This window comes from Pristis pectinata, chromosome 1 (genome assembly GCF_009764475.1).
Source record: "Pristis pectinata isolate sPriPec2 chromosome 1, sPriPec2.1.pri, whole genome shotgun sequence".
Lineage (NCBI taxonomy): Eukaryota > Metazoa > Chordata > Chondrichthyes > Rhinopristiformes > Pristidae > Pristis > Pristis pectinata.
The window spans coordinates 65,799,632-65,820,953 of NC_067405.1; the positions used below are offsets into that span (position 1 = coordinate 65,799,632).

General features: G+C 46.4%; 1 protein-coding gene across 2 annotated transcripts in view; it reads right to left on the reverse strand.

Moving 5' to 3' along the window:
- Positions 1-21,322, reverse strand: part of ahr2 (aryl hydrocarbon receptor 2) — a 167,740-nt gene that overhangs the window by 26,966 nt on the left and 119,452 nt on the right. For both annotated transcript variants that reach the window (XM_052011647.1, XM_052011657.1), the window contains exon 4: positions 12,486-12,575. In XM_052011647.1, the coding sequence (XP_051867607.1) occupies positions 12,486-12,575 (90 nt within the window). The remainder of the gene's footprint in view (positions 1-12,485; positions 12,576-21,322) is intronic.

A 21,322-nucleotide genomic window follows, 5' to 3' on the forward strand; every position in this document is an offset into this window, starting at 1 on the left:
CTAAAAGCACTTAGGCTTCATAGAACCAGACATTTCCACTTCCTCAGCTGCTGTTCAGTCAGTCCCCGGTGGGTAGGGCTTGGAGTGGACAGGAGGGAAATCAAAACAGATTCCAGCCGTGCTCCACCAGATATCCACAGGTATTTGTATTCCCAGCCGTGAATCACAGGACAGTGATCCAAAGAGGAAGAAGAACAATTGGTGTTGCTGCCTCCTATAGTATTCTTAGTGAGGTCCCGAATGAGTTAACAAAATGTGGGTTGGACCGTGGACAATTCCAATTCCAGCTGGATGATAATTAATTAAAATTAGTTATTAATTAGTTAATAAAAAATAATTTGGATGATAACCCAAGAGCTCAAGGTCACCGATGTGGTCTTGAAACCTAAAATATCACTCTCTCATTCCAAAACCCAATAGCTGACCTATGCCGATACTTTGGAACAGGGCTCAGCGATGGTGAGGTAGTCAATGAAACTTCTTCAGCCTTCATCTAGAACATAGAACAGTATAGCACAGAACAGGCCCTTTGGCCCACAATGTTGTGCCAACATAGCTATTTCCTCCTACCTACAGCATGCCCGTATCCCTCTATTTTCCTCTCATTCATGTGCCCTTCCAGGCCCCTCTTAAAAGCCCCCATGTATTTGCCTCCACCACCCTATCAGGCAACACATTCCAGGCATCCACCACTCTCTGAGTTAAAAACGTACCCCTGACGTCTGTTCTGAACCTACCCTCTCTCACCTTAAGTGCGTCTCTGCTAACTTTCACAGGCACCACTGGCACAGCCTGTCTGGTGTGGAGACAAAGAGTCCTTTGTGAACAGTCTGGAGATCTGTCATTGCAGATGCACTGGGACCTGGCCCTGTGGCTAACAGCATAAACCCTGCCTTCCTATCTCAAAGGGGTACCCTCAAAATTGTTTAAAACACTCTGGAACACTGGGTATGCTCACAGCATCAGCCATCAACCATCCATACACAAATATTCAAGTAACACACTGCAACCGTCACGTTCTTAAGAACTGAGAACTGTCATTGATATTGGATAGGAAGCTTCCTCCAAGGATAAGCAACCACAAACACTATCTGCCTCTCCAGCCAGCCAGGATACAACCTCAGTCAAAGCACAAAAGCAGAAGTTTCCTATTAAAATTAAGTTTATCCAAAAGTGCTGAGCAGACTTCATTTCCTGATGCTGCTTTAACACTGTCAAAGCTCCATAAGCACAGCAGCAGGGAGTGGGGAATGTGTAAGGGGCTTCCAGCAAACTAAACACTGTGCCATTCAAGAGAAGCAACACCTCAGGCATACAACTTTACTGTACCACACAGTGCTGAGTTATCAAACGGTCAGTATCAGTTTACTCTGGACCATTCGGATTTAATCACCCCTGCTGGTGGAATACAAGGCATTGGTCCCCTGATGACAACACTGCTTTCACTTATGTAGGGGCACCAAGACTCAGTTTGAGGTTTCCATCTTCCGATTCGCTTCAGGACTCCACCTGTGACATGCATCAAGTGAAACAGAGCTCAGCTTTCAACATTCAGGAAATGATTCTCTGTACTAACTGCTGAGAGACTGGGCTCCGTACTGACCGCATGTTGCGGGGCTCTGTTCTGACCGCATGTCGTGGGGCTCCATACTGACTGTACAGACACAGGGCTCTGCACTGTCCGCACGGACACAGAACTCCATACTGACCACATGGATATGGGGCGCCGTACTGACTGCACGGACACAGGGCTCTTAACTGACCCCACAGACACGGGGCTCTGCACTGACCCCACGGACACAGGGCTCCGCACTGACTGTATGTTGCAGAGCTCCATACTGACCGCATGTCGCAGGGCTCCATACTGACGGCACAGACACGGGGCCCTGCACTGACCGCATGGACACAGGGCTTTGCACTGGCCACCTGGAGACTACCCACTTGGAAGTCCACCTTTAAGTTTACTGTTCCAATATTCAATGATCATAAGAACAGATGAAACAGATTTCGGATCAGGTCAGGCTCCAGCGCTAAACGTTCTGATGCCCACACTGGTGCCAGTTCCACATTATCCCCTAGTTTCCCAAGTATCTAAAAATGTACAATCTGAACCTTGGATACACTGAACAACTGAGCATCACAACTTTCTGTGGTAGAAAATTCCAAAGGCTTACAGTCCACTGGATAAAGAAATTTCTACTCCCAGGTGGTTACCCCGTGACTATTGCACTCATTCTCAGCTGCTCACCAAGGCTTCCACCCTCCAGGAGTTTCTCTCTCAATGCTATCTTCCCTCATCCTTTGAAATTCCAATGAGGAATGGTCAATCTCACCCAGTTTCTTCTCATTCCAGGAGCCGCTGAACTCCGGACATGGTCTGATGAATCTGTAGTGCAGAATGGCTCCGAACTTCTCTGATAATGGCTCATGACCAAGGTTGAAAAGCAAGTCAGCAAATTTGCAAGACCAGAGGGGTCAGTTCCAGGCCAGCATTCTGGGCCACTGCCATTTCTTCCTAAGACACAAGTGCCCTAGAATGAAATATCCGGTTTCCAGAGCCACAAAAGTTTCCTAAACATAAACTTGCGTTGGATGGGAAGCCCCCATGTCATTCCTTGTGCCCTGCTGAAAATAATCAGACAAGGAGGCTGTGCTGTTTTCACTGGTCATCAGAAATTTGATGTTTCTATTTTACAATGTTCCTTTTCAAACTTTGCAACATCAAGTAAATAAGCACATAAAAACTCAGCACTACAAGTTGAAGCAATTAGTTGCAGTTAGAGTCAGAGAGTCATGCAGCACAGAAACACTGAAATTTAATGTAAAAATCCAAATACCTCAATTATTTTGCAATTTCTCACTTGTGTTACTTGCAGATACCATCCCAGGTGCATTGACTTTGGAGTTTTGTTCCTTCCAATGTAAGGAGGGACAAGCAGATCTATAGTTGTTTGGAACATCAGCAACAATTCCTCCAGCCTGCTACCTCATGTTACATACACGGTTTAACTCCATCCAGCACTGACCTCTCCATGCCACGCAAGGCACACATGAATTGTGCAGTAAAGCTCCCCTGCACTGCTTCACTATGCTGCATGCCAGCAATTCACGAGTTAGAGACACCACAGATCACCCCTTACACCATTTCCACATTGTGCATGGTGCAGGTTGGATACACAGAAGATCTTCCTCCACACTGCCCAGTCAGGCATGATTCAGGTCAAAATCACAAGAAAGCTTTCTCAGGCACTTCCTAATCACACGTAACATTGAACTGCGTATACGTGGAACATCTTCTGGACTCTCCCAATAGTCCTACGTGACACCATTGGAGACTTCACACTCCCTACATTCAATTTCACCAGATGACTGTCAACATTTGGTAGGTTAACTGGCTACTATAGATGGCACCACAGTGAAGATCGGAGAATCAAAACTGATGGGCCCACGGACAGAATAAATTGGAGGAGTACAGGAAATAAGGAGAGGGGGAGTGGGATCATTGGGATTGCTCCCTGGGAAATGGCATGGGCCCATTGGGCCAAATAGCCTCCTTCTGTGTCATTATAAGTAAAAGAGAAAGAAAATGGAGAACTTTGGATACGGAAAAGTTACGCAATGGAAGTTTTGTTTAGTCTGTCCACAAGCATTTTTACATAGAATCCTTTTAGTTCAAACTGGCATGAGATCTCCATCCCACCATTCTATGCTAAACTTTGAAATAAAGCCTGTGTTGCCCTTGCAGTGACTCCACTGCAGCCATTGCCTCGACTGACTATGCCACAGCCTCTCCTCCACAGTCCAGTTCATTGGGCTCCATACCTGCCTACCCAAGCGTAGACCAATGCTTTCTCTCCCAGCCCCATTAACTCCAAACTCCACCCAACAATGTATCCTGGGCCCCAATCAAGGGCAGCTTCCACATGTCCCTCATGGACAGGCTAGTCTAGAAGTCTAGATCGCATGGGATCCACCGGGTGATAGCAGATTGGATTCAGAATTAGCTCAGTGGTGGGAAGCAGAGGGTGATGGTCGAGGGTTGTTTCTCAGACTGGAGGCCTGTGTCTAGTGGTGTGCCACAGGGGTCGGTGCTGGAACCTTTGTTGTTTGTAATTTATATAAACGATTTGGATGTGAATGTACAAGGCGTGGTTAGTAAATTTGCAGATGATACTAAAATCAGTGGTGTTGTAGATAGTGTAGAAGGTTATCAAAAATTACAGGGGGATTTTGATCAGCTAGTTATTTGGGCTGAGGATTGGCAAATGGCCTTCAATCCAAATAAATGTGAAGAATTGCATTTTGGGAAATCAAACCAAGGCAGAACTTGTGCAATGAACGGTGGGGCCCTGGAGAGTGTTATGGAACGGAGGGATCTAGGAGTGCAAGTGCATAGTTCACTGATAGTGGTGTCACAGGTAGATAGGGTGGTGAAGTAGGTGTTTGGCACGCTGGTCTTCATCAGTCAGGGCACTGAGTGTAGGAGTTGGGAAGTTGTGTTGCAGTTATATAAGACTTTGGTGAGGACGCACTTGGAGCATTGTGTACAGTTTTGGTCACCCTGTTATAGGAAAGATGTTATTAAACTAGAAAGGGTGTAGAAAAGATTTACCAGGATGTTGCCTGGACTTGGGGGCCTGTGTTACAAGGAGAGGTTATGTAGATTAGGACTTTGTTCCCTGGAATGTAGGAGATTGAGGGATGACCTGAAAGAGGTATACAAGATCATAAGGGGCACAGACAGGGTGAGAGCATATAGTCTTTTTCCCCAGGGAGGGGGTGCTATTAACAAGAGGGCATAGGTTTAAGATCAGAGGTGAGAGATTTAAGAGGGACATCAGGGGCAGCTTCACGCAAAGGGTGGTACGTATTTGGAATGAGCTGCCAGAAATAGTGGTTGAGTTGGGCACATTAGCAACATCTAAAAGCCATCCAGATAAGTACATGGATAGGAGAGGTTTAGAGGGCTGTGGGCCAAACGCGGGCAGATGGGACTAGCTCGCTGGACAATGCAGCCAGCATGGACGAGTTGGGCCTGTTTCTGTGCTCTGTGACTCTACGTATCCCATCAACACTCGGGTTTGCCTCACTTTCCTTGATCTCCCTCCTGTGTTTGCGCAGTCAGGTTGACCTGTCTGACCTTACACTCCTTCCAGCTGAACACTAAGATGGCAGCAGCCATCATTCCAGCCTCTCTACGAACTCTGGAATCACAGAGCCAGCTCGACCACCAATCACCCATTGCCATAAGCGAAGCCAGAGTGCTTGCACCTTGCACCCTGGCTGCCTGCTCCTGTCTCGATGGCTTCTTGATCCTCCCAACCAACTCCCTCAATCAAGTGTTACTAATAATGTCATCAGTGACCTCAACCGCAAGCTTTCGGAGTTCCTTCCTAAACCCCTCTACCCCTTCAATCCTACTAAAGACCCACCTTAAAATCCAGCTCTTTCACTAAGCTTCTTGATGCTGTCTGGATTGGATAGCATGTCTTATGAGGATAGGTTGAGTGAGCTAGGGCTTTCCTCTTTGGAGAGAAGGAGGATGAAAGGTAACTTTATAGAGGTGTACAAGATGATAAGAGGCATAGATCAAGTGGACAGTGAGAGACTTTTTCCCAGGGTGAAAATGGCTCATACAAGGGGGCATAATTTTAAGGTGACTGGAGGAAGATATAAGGGGGATGTCAGGGGTACGTTTTTTTACACAGAGAGTGGTGGGTGCGTGGAATGCACTGCCGGCAGAGGTTGTGAGGGCAGATACATTAGGTACATTTAAGAAACTCTTAGATAGACACATGAATGATAAAGAAATGGAGGGCTATGTGGGAGGGAAGGGTTAGATAGATATTAGAGCAGGATAAAATGTTGGCACAACATCGTGGGCTGAAGGGCCTGTACTGTGCTGTAATGTTCTATGTTCTGCTTAATGCCCCCAGCAGCTTTTTCCTGGGCTTGGCATTCATTCAGTTTTTCACCACACTTTTGGAGAAGCAGCCAGCACCTTTTGTTTCCACATCAAAGCTGGCGGATAAACACAGGCTGCTGAGAAACACACAACTTAAAAGAGATCAACCTGATGCAATGTGCCACTTTCTCACACTTCCCACTGAGCCAGCTCAGGACCCACAGAAGAACAGAAAACAGGAGCAGAAGTAGGCCATTCAGTCCCTCAAGACTATCCCACCATTCAATATGACTATGGCTGATCTACCCCAGGCCTCAGCTCCTCCTCTGTCCCAGACTCCCATAACCCTCAGTTCCCTGATTGTTCAAACTTTTATCTACCTCCACCTTAAGCACCTCCAGTGATCCAATCTCCACAGCTTGCTGAGGCAGAGAATTCCGGAGATTCACCACTCCCTGCCAGAAGAAATTCCTACCCATCTCAGTTTTAAATGACTGGCCCCTTACCTTGAAACTGTGTCCCCCTCATTCGAGTCCTGCCCTCTGGTGGAATTATCTCAACAGCCACCCTGTCAAGCTCCCTTGGGATCTTATATGTTTGAATAAATTCACCCCTCGTTCTTCTAAACCCCAGAGAATACAGACCCACGCTGCTTAGCCTCGCTTGATAGGACAACCCTCTCATCCCAGCAAGTAGCCTGGTAAATCTCCTTTGGATGGCCTAAATTCTGAACACTTTCGCCTGCTTAACACCTGAGAGTTTAGGTCCTTGGGCTGGAGAAGTGAGCTGTGTTAATTAATCGCTTCAGTTTCCTAATTCAGAGCCCTGGCCACTGATTCAGAGATACAGTGTGGACACAGGGTCCTTCACCACACGTCCACAGGGCTCTTCAGACACAACTGTCTTTGGTCACTCCACACACAGCAACTCTTAGTTTGCAAATCAAAGAAAATGCAGATGCTGGAAAACTGAAATAAAAACAGAAAATGCTGAAAAACCCCAGCAGATCAGTTAGTTTCTGTGGGAAGAGAAACAGATAATGTATCTGGTCAAAGACTCTTCATCAGAACTGAGAGAGAGAGAGAGAAAGCAGAGAAGGTGGGAGAGGGAGATAGGTGGAACGAAGGGAACGTCTGTGATAGGGTGGTGTAATGTAGCCACTGAATGGACAGATGAGCTCCTTTGTCTGTGTGGTGTGTGGCTACTGTTGTGAAGACATGCCCAGCATGTTGCACTGTCTGGCCTAATGGAGCATGCCCAGCAGAGCAGGATATACAAATGAGAGAAAAAAAAAGGAAAAGATAGGTTTATGGTGAGAGGTAGGAAGTTTTAAAGGGGATCATGGGGAAAGTTCTTTGTTGCACAGTGGTTGATATCTGGAACACATTGCCAGAGAAGGTGGTGGAATAAGATACAATTACCATGTTGAGGAAGCACTTAAAAGAACACAGAACAGTACAGCACAGGAACAGGCCCTTTGGCCCATGATGTTGTGCCGAACTAATTAAGCTAATGAGACCTAATCCCCACTGGCTGCACGTGGTCCATATCCCTCCATTCTCTGCACATTCATGTGCCTTTCTAAGAGCCTCTTAAATGCCTCTGTCGTATCTGCCTCCACCAGCAGCCAGGCGGCGCATTCCAGGCACCCACCACTCCCTAACTGAAGAAACTTGCCTCGCACATCTCCTTTGAACTCTTCCCCTCTCACCTTAAATGCATGCCCTCCAGTATTAGTGTAGATGGGCAAAAAAGTCGGCATGGACATAGTTGGCTGAAGGCCCTGTTTCTGTGCTGTAGAACTCCATGGTTTCTATGAGAGGAGTGGCAGGCACGCACGGCCAGTTATTAATTGTTAATTTGAATTCAGTGCCCACCCCTACCATTTATAAAAACCTGTCCCCTGCAACTACCTCACAAGTTCGAGCCTACTGCAATCTACGTCGCTGTCGGCTCACCAGCAGAACTGTCAACACCAGGTAAGTATTGGAGAGCGACGATCACTTGTGATCCATGGGCCTGAGGCCCCAGTCAAGAATACAGATGTGGCAGCACAAGCAAGCTGTGTGTGTCACGTGGGCCACAGGGGAGGGAAGGTGACATCTATTGGGCTGTCTGCTCTTCTGTCCTCTCCTCCTGGTGCCCCCTTCATTCACAACCTGCCATTGTTATTGGTCCGTTTCCACCTGTGCCAGCACAGCCACATTAAAACCACAGAGTCGCCTGGCAGACACTGGGTAGATCTAGGCACTGCACACACAAAAATCAACATGAAAGGGCAGCAGCTGTGTGACTCGCCCATTCGGCTTCTGAGGGAGGAGGAGAAGATGAGTCAAGCACACACCACAGAGGAAAGATAGCCTCAGCAGAAGAGTCCCAAAACATCCCAGGAATCTAGAGCAGTACTCATTAGTGTCCAGGGGCAGAGACTAGCTGAAACAGGCACCACAAGGATGAAAGTAGGAGGGAAGATTACAGCTCACTGCCTCCTTATGGGTAAACACATGTAGCAAAGGTACAAGAGTTTTGCGATTATGTATTCCAACTGTAATACAGATCTAACTGGTAAGCATCTGAATGAAGTGGTTAAATTATTAACAGTGGGGACTCTTCCCATTAAACGGCAAGCACGGTAGTGTAGTGGTTAGCATAACGCTATTATAGTGCCAGCGACCCGGGTTCAATTCCCACCGCTGTCTGTAAGGAGTTTGTACGTTCTCCCCGTGACTGCGTGGGTTTCCTCCGGGTGCCCTGGTTTCCTCCCACATTCCAAAGACGTACAGGTTAAGAAGTTGTGGGCATGCTATGTTGGTGCTGGAAGCATGGCGACACTTGCGGGCTGCCCCCAGAACACTCTACGCAAAAGATGCATTTCACTGTGTGTTTCGATGTACATGTGACTAATAAAGATATCTTATCCCAAACAAGGAAAGAAAATCCCAACCCAGAAGGGAAAAGAATACAAGTGGAAAATACTTTCCCAGGTAGCCAGAGATAAGGAGGCAACTGAGTCATTCAATAACATAGGTCTTCTGGAGACGTAATGAGATGAAGTGCATCAAGAAAGAGGGAGAAAGAAGATAAATTTCACTGGAAATCAGATATCCTGGCATAACTCTTCTGTGCGTTAAACCAATCAATTCCATTAAAAATAAGATGTAAAGACAGGTTGTGAGCTCACTTGGGAGATGGAGGCTCCATAATTTCCCTCTGGATCCTGTGTACTGGATCATGGAGATGTGAAGTGGGGTATAACAATGCGATCATCACTGCTAAGATCTCCACTCATGAACACGTGGCCCATGTTGTCCACAGGACTCTCACACTGTGATCCTGCAGTAGCTTTATTTGAAGGAGATCAGTGCCACCAGGCCAAAAAACAGGGGTGTTCCTCTGGGGATCTAAACCCTGTGGGTCCCCTTTCAGTGATGGAGTGAAAGGCGCTCACCAAGCCCACAGAACACAAATCTTGCCCAATCTTCTGACTACACCAGACTACAGCAGACTAGGTGACCATTTCGCAGAACACCCGTGCTCTGTCCGTAACCGCGACCTGCATCTTCCCGTTGCCAGTCACTTCAATTCCCCTCCCATGCTATCACTGATATGACAGTCCTTGACCTCCTCCACTATCAGGAGAATTCCAAGCACAAACTGGAGGAACAGCACCTCATTTTCCGTCCTGGAACCTTGCAGCCTAATGGCATGAATATTGAAATCTCACACTTTAGATAATCCCCACCCCTCTTCCCCACAAACCGCACCCCCCACAACTTTGCTGCTTCTTCCCTTTCCTGGCCTCTTTTATTCCTCTCTTGTTTTCTCTCTCTTCTTACCTTCTACCCATCCCCCAGTGGATCTACTCTCCCTTCATCCCCGCACCTGCCTATCACTATCTCTTACCTGCATCTACCTATCACCACCTTGTGCCCACCCCGCCTCTCCTCTTTTGTCCACCTATCACTGTTCTGCTTTTCCCTCCTGTACAGTATATTGGACTTCCCCCGAAGGGTCCTGACCCAAAACCTTGACGGCCTGCTTTTCTCCACGGATGCTGCCTGGCCTGCTGAGTTCCTCCAGCATCACAGTGTTTTTCATCCAGATTCCAGTATCTGCAGTCCTTTGTTTCTCCTGACTACACCTCCCACCTCTCCATCACCACCACTGATCTGCTCACCTAACCCTACCATCCCGCCTCATGACCTCAGTCAAAACTAGTTCGCCCCAGACCAAGCATCAACTCCACCACAGCTTCTGAATCTCTCATGGTTAACCCTCACCCAAGCCCGGCTTCCGATCCTAGCCCAGGGATCACCCTCCTAACCACAGTCCAACTGCTCCCCTCCCAATGCCAAGCTTGACCCTATCCCTTCCAATCCCAACTCCGGCTGGCCACCCGCTCCTCGCACCTTCAATCCAACCCTGGTCCTACCCTCCCTGTCAGTGCAGAGTTCACATGTTCTCCCTGTCACCACCTGCATTGGTTTCCTCCAACGTCCCAAAGACCGACTGGCAGGTGAATTGGCTACCCTAAATCCCCCATTGTTTAGGGAAGTGACAGAAGTATCAAAGGGGAGTTGATGGGCATGTGAGAGAGGATAGGTTGCAGGTAAATAACAAGAAGGGAATGGAATTGATGGGATTGTGCTGCTGGAAGCCAGCATGGACTTGATGGGCAGACTGGCCTCCTTTTGCGTCACAATATCGGTGATCAGTCCTGATGTAAACATTAACATTTAAACAACAAGATCTGCCATTCCAATCCCAGCCCCAATCCTACTTTCCCAATCCTCATCCTGGTCCTAACCCCACCCTCCCAACTCCCACCTGCCTAGTCCCAGCCGACTCAAGCTCTACTCCTTTGAACACAGCCCCTGCCCGACCCCTCTCATTTCAACCCCTACCTGACCATCCCATTCCAACCCCTGCCTGACCAACCCCTCCCATTCCAAACCCTGCACGTCCGACCCCTTCTATTCCAAACTCTGCCTGGCCCCTCCCATTCCAACCCCTGCCTCTCTGACCCCTCCCATACCAACCCCTGCCTCCCCAATCCCAGTCCCAAGCTTACCTACCCTTCCAACCAGGCCTGACCTCCCTTCTGACCCCTGACCCACCTGATCCCAAGGACTCCAGTTCCTCTCCCACACCATGCAGTCCGGGACTTACCTGGCTTCCTCTGTGCAATCCGTTATGCTGGAGTGTTTTAGTGGACTATATATAGTTTCCTTCCTTAGTGTATTACATGCCAACTGTTAAAGGTGGCTAAAGAGGTGCCATTCAGTTTTCAGTGATAAATCCTCACGGCTGACCAAAGGTGGGTCTACCAGCTTAATAGTCTATACTATACTGGGAATTTAGACAAAGCTGTTTAGGATCTTGGTGGCTGGCTTGCTCCTTGGAGCAGGCCCTGCCTCACTTTTCTGCTGCATCTCTCAGTTTGTAATATTTCCCTCTTTCAAAAGAACAATCTCCTTTCTCTCATTGACCCTAAAGTCAGCACCATGCTTGAACAGGATTGCTGCTGAGGGATGAGGGAGTGAGCCACCTATTTAACACAGGGATGAGGCAATTAATTTTCTCTCTCAAAGAGTCGTTAGTCTTTGGAACTCAAAGGGCGGTGGAAGCAGAGTCTGAATATTTTTAAGGGTGAGGTGGATGGATTTTTGCAGGGAGATGGGAATGTGGGGTTGAGGGTAAGTCGTATGAGCTCTGATCTTATTAAATGGCAGATGGACTTGAGGGTCTGAGAGGCTTTCCCCTGCTCCTGGTTTCAATGTCTGTAACGGCAATTCTGGTAAAATAACTTTAAGATGAGAGGGAGGAGTTTAAAGGGGATGTGCAGAATAAGTTTTGTTTTTACACAGAGTGTGGTAGGTGCCTGGAACATGCTGACAGGGGTGGTGGTGGAAGCAGATACGATAGAGGCGTTGAAGAGACTTTTAGATAGGCACATGAATATTCAGGAAATGGAGGGATATGGATCATGTGCAGGCAGAAGGAATTAGTTTAATTTTGCTTTATGCGCTGCACAAATATCATGGGCCGAAGGGCCTGTTCTTGTGCTGTACTGTTCTATGCTCTGTGACGAATTACAGCTTACAATAATAAGGAAACTTTAACATATTAAAAAAAAACCTAAAGTACTTTTTGGGAAGTTTATCAAAATAAATTTGGCGCAGCCTCACATAGCTGGATAAAGGCTTGGTTAAAGAACCGGGGTTTAAGGGATGCCTTACATGAGGAGGGAGAAGCTGAGAGATTTAGCAAGGGAATTCCAGAGCCTGAGTACTTGAAGGTGAGACAAATAGTGCTGCAGGGATTAAAACCAGGGAAGAAATGACACCGGAATTAAAGCAAGGTTTGGGAAAGAGAGGACCAATGAAATAAAGAACTCAAATCAGAAAGATTAGCAAAAAATTCCAGAAATACACAATACGTAAAGCCAGTATCTAGCTGCCTGACCCATCATCATTGCTGCCTGACCCATCATCATTGCTGCCTGACCCAGGGTTCAATGACAGGAGCTTCCAACGGCTGCTCCTTACTGCTCCTTCACTCAGTGCAGTTTCAGACTCACCTGGTGGAAGCCAAGATAATCCTGGATGGTGGAGGACGTATAAAAAACATATCCTTCAGCAGTGACGACCAGAATAAAGCCATTCAGAGCCTAGGAAACAGGACAGAGGAGCATAAGTACCAGAACTGTGACCTTGCACACACCACCCAATCCCACCTCCAAAAATGTTCTGGATATCGGCCCTGACTGGCTAATGACACTTCGAGGACTATGAAGCTGTACACTGGTGATTCTGCATTATAGAGCATAGATATCGGGGGGAGGTGGGGAGAGGAAGAAGGCAATGGGAAGGGGGAAGGGGAGAGGGGAGTAGGGGAGGGACAGGGAGGAGGAGGAGGGAAAAAGGAGGTGGGAGGGAAAAAGGAGGTGGGAGGGAAAAAGGAGGTGGGAAAGGGGAGGAGGGAGGGAGGGAGAGGGAGGGAGGAACATAAAAAAACACACATGGCAGATATCATGTCGTAGTGTTAACTTGAAAGACAATTTGTCATGAATGGTGTTTCATTGTTCACACAATAACTCAATTTTAATATCAATAACAGAAGTCACTGCAGCTCAGAATATCTTATGACAGCTCTTTGTGCTGGGAGACATCCAATGAGACAGTCATGCACAGTTGCTGCACTCCTAACCAAAGGTTAGAATAATGTGGCCCACTTCATTGAGCCAGGAGGGTGAGTGCAAAGGCCCAGTCCCACTGGAGCACTGGGTCTGGGCTGTGGACTAACTGTGGTACCCAGGTGCTGCCCCTTTCTGGTGCCAGCATGGTTGGTAGGAGAGGCTGAGTGCAGGGTATAGTTAACTGGTGGGCGTTCATGCAACAGCAGCAGGTCTCCAAGCATGTCACCAGCCACATTTTTAAACAAACCGTAAGGTGCTTACAACCTTATAAAGAAGAACGGTGCCCATCTAAACTCCTGAGAGTCTTGCAGGACTGTGTAAATGCCTCCAATTTTCTATTCCCAATAGCAAAACAGAATCCAGACTCTTGCCAGCTTCTCTTTGTACCCTGGCTAATCACACAGGGTAATCCAGTCTTAAGATTTTTTTGAAATACCACATTCTATAAAAGAACATTTCCCCCTGTGCAATGCCATTAATGCTGGTAAACATCCCTTACAATTAATGACTGCTTTGTTCTACTGCTGCTCCAATATGAGAAGAAATTGCCAGTAAATAGTGTAAATACAGCCCCAAGTCACGCAAGGGAACCTTTTCCTTCCAAACAATGTACTCTCAGCTCTCTGAAGCAGTTCAAGCATAGGGAGGCACCATTAAAGTTTCCATCAATGCCAAGATAACTTGACCTTTTTGACCCAGACTATTGTCGGTCTCATTTAAAACACTCAGGTCCTACACTTGGCAGAGTACAGTACACATCAAAAGCAACTGAAGGCTGATAAGAGTTCCACAAACAGTGGAGGTTTCCAGCCTTGACAACCTTCCCAAACTGCCAACAGGACAAGTCCCCGGACCCAATGGCACCAGAGAGACACACTTCTTGCAAATACCCTTGAGACATTATTGAGATTTAAACGTTGGATTCTGAACTGCCAAACCATCACTCCCACTGACTAGTCTTCACTTGGTGAAGATAAAGGAACACAGTGTTTAAAGACCTCACTTGAACTTTGTTCACCTTTTTAAAGTGTAAAATGAAGAGATAGGCATGCACTATTCTTCTTAAGCAACAGCTCAGGATCGAGGATGACTTGCTTCCATTCCAGTTCTCTGGGCTCCAAGGTCACTGATGAGGCCAATGTGGGAACAACAGACTCTTCCTCAGGGGCGAGTGAGTGGCTAGTTTGTGAGGTGGTCCAATCCTTCTATCATCTATACTGGGTTTCTGTGTGGACACAAGGTCCTCAAACCCATCCCGAATGCTCCTTCTCCACTTTGAGTGGTCATGGGCCAGAGATTCCCAGGGGTCAGTATTTCTTCAAGGAGGCTTTTAGCACATCCTTGAATCTTTTCCTCTGTCCACCTGGTAAACTTCTTCCAAGACAGAGCTCAGGATAGTGCATTTCGGGAGTCTGACAGAGTGCCTTTTACAACCGCTGGGGCATGCCAAAGGAAATTTACAGCAAACTTCTTTTTTGAAGTGTAGTCATGCTCTGTTATGTAACAAGATATAACAACCAACGAGCTTCCACAAGCAGCAATCTGATTACAACCAGATAATTTATTTTTAGTGATCTTATTGGGGGATGAATATTGACCAGGACTCCAGGAATAATTTCCCTAACCTTATACGGTCATGAGATCTTTCACAAGAGAGAAACTATAGCCTCATCTGAACATCAGTGCAGCATTCCTTACAGTACTGTGTGTTATGTAGCTGCCTGGATTTTTATGCTCATCCCTACGATGAGGCTTAAATTACAGCCTTCTAATATAGGTTCACTGGGATGTTGCCTAGATTAGAGTGCATTAGTTATAAAGAGAGGTTGGAGAAACTTGGATTGTTTTCTCTGGAGCATTGGAGGCTGAGGGGCGACCTGATAGAAGTTTATAAAATTATGAGAGGCATAGATAGAGTAGACAGTCAGAGTCTTGCTTCCCACGGTGGAAATCTCAAATATTGGAGGGTGTAGCGTTAGGGTGAGAGAAGGAAGGTTTAAAGGAGATTGACGAGACAAGTTTTTTTTTGTTCATAGACTGGTAGGTGCCTGGAACGCGCTGCCGGGGAGGTGGTAGAAGCAGATACAATGGCAATGTTTAAGAAGCATTTAGACACTTGAACAGGCAGACAATAGAGGAATACAAATCATGTGCAGGCAGAAGGGATTAATTAGACTTACATCATGGCTGATGCAGACACGGTGGGCCGAAGGGCCTGTTCCTGTGCTGTATTGTTCTGTGTTCTATAGATACCAAGTGAGCTGCAGCAGATATTGTATTAACTTCAACTATTTGCTTTGTTCCCCGCCCCAAGTTCTTTCTCCAACTAAGATAACTTTCTTAATCAACTGAAGGCATAAGTCTACCCATCCCCACCTCCACTCCAATTATATTGCAGAGACCAACAATGAAAGAACAGTGCACAAATACAACAGCACAGTTCTGACTGTGTATGTGTGGAGGTACTGAGTTGTCCTCATGACTCAAACCTTCCATACAACTGGGGAGGAGGTGGCCCCAGACTTACAGTGGGAAATGGACATTCCTTCTGGCACAAGAAGGATGCAAACTCAATTCAGACTTCTCCCACCCCTTCCTGGTGACTGAAATCGGTTGACCTTGCCGTGATGTTGGGGAGAAAAGTGACAACAGTGAGAAGGTTCAATTATTCTTTTCCATTTCCAACAAGCAACTAGAAAAAGAAATGGTGTGGATCCTCTTCATGTGGTGATGTTTGAGGTCACAGGACAAATGAGCAATGAGTAGGTCTATCACTTACATCAATGTGGGTTCTCAACTGGGAGTTGGGTGCTGCCCTTCTGCCCATCTTCTACTCAAAGTGGAGAAGGAGTATTTGGAACACTACTGAGAGCTTCAATTCCACAGAGAAGCTCTGCATAGATAATGGATGCAGCAATCTCCTCACAAGCTACCCATCAGCTACCTCTTGACCCATCTATGGATTGTCGATGGGTTTGTTATTAGTACAGTCACGGAGACAGACTCTTCAGACCTCAAAAAGTCCTCACCATCCATCAAGCACCCATTTACACTGATCCTACATTATTCTCCCAATGATCCCATCATATACCCCCAGATTCTATCGCCCACCTACACACTAGGGGCAACTTACAGCAGCCAATTAACCTACTGACCCACACATCCTTGGGATGTGGGAGGAAAATGGGAGAACCCAGGGGGAATCCACACAGTCACAGGGAGAACATGCAAACGCCACAAAGACAGTGGCCAGGATTGAACCCAGGTCGCAGGAGCTGTGAGGCAGCGGGTCTACTAGCTGCACCACTATGTCACCCAGTGGCTGCGTAAAATTTGCTTTCTCCCATTTGATCAAGGAGTTCTACAACTCAGTTCTCTTTTTGGCAAAAATATAAAAATTGGTAACCTCAGAAACTAGGCAATCAATGGGTAATTCCTTGCGAGTTTGAACGTTTATAAGCAGCTGGATTTCATGGCTGGAATTAATTTAGCTCACCAGCATGAGAAACATTTTCAGATCTTCTGTAATGCCATGTGAAAGGGTTAGAGCAGCCTTGGTTCGCCCTATCTCTGTGGTCAACAACAACAGTTTGCATTGAAATTGCTCCTCTAACGCAGTAGAGCATTCCAAGGCACTTCACAGAACGTCATCAAACACAGCCCGAGTTCCTAGGTGTAAATATCACCGATAATTTGTCCCGGTCCAGCCACGTGGACACTACGGCCAAGAAATCACACCCACACCTCTTCTTCCTCAGAAGACTAAGGAAATTCAGCATATCCCCGATGATTCTTACCAATTTTTACAGATGCACCATAGGAAGTATCCTATCCAAGTACATGACAGTTTGGTATGGCAACTGCTCTTCCCAAGACAGCAAGAAATTGCAGAGAGCCCAGCCCATCAGGCAAACCAGCTTCCCCTTCCACTGACTCTGTCTGCACTTCCTGCTCTCTCAGGAAAGCAGCCAACATAAAGACTCCTCCCACCCCTGTCATTCTCTCTTCTCCCCTCTCGCATCAGGTAGAAGATACAAAAACTTGAGTACATGTATTGGTATTAGTATTAGTATTGGTTTATTATTGGACATCTCCTATCCCACTGTTATCAAACACCTGAACGGACTTCTCATACGCAAAAAGATGAACTCTTGATCTCCCAATTTACTTTGTTAAGGCCCATGCACTTTATTTGTTTATCTGCACTGCACTTTCTCCAAATCTGTAATACTATATTCTACATCCTGTTTTCTTTTTACTACCTCGATGTAATTATGTATGGAATGATATGCCTGGATGGCATGCAAAACAAAAGCTTTTCTCTGTATCTCAGTACATGTGACAATAATAATAAATTAATAATAAACCAATAAATAAACCACACAGTGGGGCAGACCACAAAAAACCTGGGCAAAGATGTTGGCTTTAATGAGAGCCTAAAAGGGAAAAAGAGGGAGGTGAGATTTAGAGAGGGAGTTTGAAAGTTTAGGTGGGGAAGCACAGTTGGTGGCAGGGGGTAATTAAGACTGGGTGGAGCACAGTAATCAAGTTATGGAGGTAATGAGGGATGGGGGCATGAGGAGGGGTTTGAAAATAAGGGTGCGGTTTTTAAAGCTGAGGCATGTTGACCCAAGAGCCATCGTAGTTAAGTGTTTAGTGGGAAGATGGATGAACAGTTGCAGGTTAAGGGACAGGCGACAAAGTTGGGAGACTGCAGAGCTCGAAGGGAATGGTCAGGAGTGGGACGAATCAGTGAAATGCTGAGGTAACAAAGGCTTGGATCAGGTCTCAGCAATAGGTGAGTTGAGAAACACTGAAGAGGAAATTTTCTTCAGTCCAGCCTGGGGAGATTGGAAAATGGGCACTATAGCCTCCAACCATATCACCTCCACAGCAGCTGTAACTTCTTAGCCCGAAATGGGACAAGTTAAGAGGAGCAACTTGCAATAAACAGTCTACTGATGTGGATGGTTTTCACTGGCTGAGGACAGGTTTTGTTGGATGCCTACCCTATCCATCAGAATTATGTCTAAGGATGCCCGACAGGGAACCCTGCTCTTAAAGGTACGTGACTCCCCACCAACCACTCCCCTATAGGGATACCACTGCCCCCATTCTGTACGCTCCCACCCAAAACTCGGCTCTTTAAGAGTTACTTTTAACACAGGTTTATATTATGGCAGTTGTGTGGAAAAAATGTTTTCCTTTCCCTCCCAAGAGGATATTAATGTGGAGAGCAAATTATCAGATTATCACCTGATTATTCAGCACAAAGCCAACTGCAAATGTTAAGATTACAACAGAACAGAAAGAGCTGGGAGGAAGAGGCAACTTGAGAGGAAGCTGCTTATGAAACCAACTTTCCTGGGAGCTCAGGAAGGCAGTTACATGAAGAGCCCTGAGTGACTGAAAAGTCAACCCAGCACCAGGAATGGGTACTACAGTGGCCTTGTCACAGAGTGCACGCACCGAAGGGCCACATAGTGACAGAAGCCGCATCAGGGCCATCAGTGAGTGTCCAGGGCAAGCTGGCTTCGACTTCCATTGAGTTCATCAAATGCGTCTGCACATCTACCCAGCAACAGCTAAAGTCAACAGTGTCGGCCTGGGCGTCTGTTGCAAGAGCACCTGGCAACTTGTACAATGGAGGAGACACCATACTGCTGTTGACATTCAAAGGTCATCCCTCTCTCAACTACCCCTATGATATCCAAGCTCTCTTTCGAACAGTTGCCCTCACTTCGCTCCTTTCTATTGCTAATTTAAGTCTGTGGTCATCTTCCACCCTCTCATAGCCCACGGCAATTTGCTCAGCGCGTACTGTCCTGGTGACTGAGCCTTCACCTTTTCATCTATCGAATTAAGCGGACTTCCATTCTCCTCACCTCCCATTCATGTTAACATCACCACCAGTACTCTGTGCAACCAATTCATCAACTATTCTGGGTGGCCTGAATAATCCTAATTACTGTCAAGTCCACCCTTCTTATTTGCCTTTCCTTCTCTAACTCCATCTTCTGAAAAGGGAGAGAAAACTGCCAAAACCTCGCTCACCAGCACTCTCTTTCAATCTCTTTCATTGTTACAGTATAACTTCCATCAATATTCTAAACAACTGGCTTATATTTGTCCCCATCAGGTCTTTTGCCCACCACCATCCCTGTCACTCAAAGAACATAAAACAGTACAGCACAGGAACAGGCCCTTCAGCCCACAGTGTCTGTGCCGGCCAATGACGCCAATTTAAACTGCACATCTGCCTGTACGTGGTCCATATCTCTCCATTCCCTGCCTGTCTAAATGCCTCCTAAACACTGCTTTCATATCTGCTTCCACCACCTCCCCCGGTGGCATGTTCCAGGCACCTACCACTCTATATGTAAAAAAAACTTGCCACGTAAATCTCCTTTAAACTTTCCCCCTCTCACCTTAAAGCTATGTCCTCCAGTATTTGACATTTCCATCCTGGGGGAGAAAACTCCAACTATCTACCCTGTCAATGCCTCTCATAATTTTATAAACTTCTATCAGTTTGCCCCTCAGCCTCCGACGCTCCAGAAAAAACAATCCAAGTTTGTCCAACCTCTCCTTATAGTTAAGACCATAAGACACAGGAGCAGAATTGGGTCATTCGGCCCATCGATTCTGCTCCACCATTCGGTCATGGCTGATTACTAACTCTGTTCTAACTCAATGTAACTGCACTGTGTAATGAATAGACCTGGGCAATCGGTATGGAAGACAAGTTTTTCACTGTACCTCGGTCAATAATAAACCTATACCAATTTATTTTTCCCTTTCAACCCCATTCTCCTGCCTTCTCCCCATAACCTTTGACGCCCTTACTAATCAAGAACGTATCAACATCCGCTTTAAATATATGCAATGACTTGGCCTCCACAGCTGTCTGTGGCAATGAATTCCACAGATTCACCATCCTCTGGTTAAAGAAATTCCTCCTCATCTCTGCTTTAAAGAGACATACTTCTATTCTGAGACTCTGACCTCTGGTCCTAGATTCTCCCACTACTGAAAACATCCTCTCCACATCAATATTTGGTAGGTTTCAATGAGATCCTCCCTCATTCTTCTAAACTCCAGTGAGTACAGGCCGAGTCCCATCATACACTCCTCACGTTAACCCTTTCATTCCCGGGATCATTCTTGTAAACCTCCTCTGGACCCTCTCCAATGCCAGCACATCCTTCCTTAGATATTGCGCCCAAAACTGCTCACAGTAACTCCAAATGCGGTCTGACCAATGCTTTATAAAACCTCAGCATTACATCCTTGTTTTTATATTCTAGTCCTCTCGAAATGAATGCTGACATTGCTTTTGCCTTCCTTAGTACTGACTTGTTAACCTTTAGAGAATCCTGCACTTGGACCTCCAAGTCCCTTTGCACCTCTAATTTCTGAATTCGCTCCCCATTTAGAAAATAATCTACGCCTTTATTCTTTCTACCAAAGTGCATGACCATACACTTCCCTACGCTGTATTCCATCTGCCACTTCTTTGTACATTCTCCCAACCTGTCCAAATCCTTCTGCAGACTCCCTGCTTCCTCAACACTACCTGCCCCTCCACCTATCTTTGTATCACCCGCAAACTTGGCCACAAAGCCATCAATTCTGTCATCCAGATCATTAACATATAACGTGAAAAGCAGCGGACCCAACACCGACCTGTGAGGAATACCACTAGTCACCAGCGGCCAACCAGAAAAGGCCCCCTTTGTTCCCACTCTTTGTCTTCTGCCAGTCAGCCAATCTTCTATTCATGTTAGTACCTTATCTGTAATACCACTGGCTCCTATCTTGTTTAGCAGCCTCATGTGTGGCACCTTGTCAAAGGCCTTCTGAAAATCCAAGTAAACAACATCCACTGACTCCCCTTAAAATAAAACATGTTGACTTTGGCCTATTTTATCATGTGCTTCCAAATACCCTGAAATGTCATCCTTAATGGACTCTAAAATCTTACCAACCACTGAAGTTAGGCTAACCGGTCTATAATTTCCAGTCTTTTGCCTCCCTCCCTTCTTAAAGAGTGGAGTGATATTTGCGATTTTCCAGTTCTCTGGAACCATTCCTGATTCTTGAAAGATCACAACTAATGCCTCCCCAATCTCTTCAGCTACCTCTTTCAGAACGCTGGGGTGTAGTCCATCCAGTCCAGGCGACTTATCTACCTTCAGATCTTACAGCTTCCCAAACAT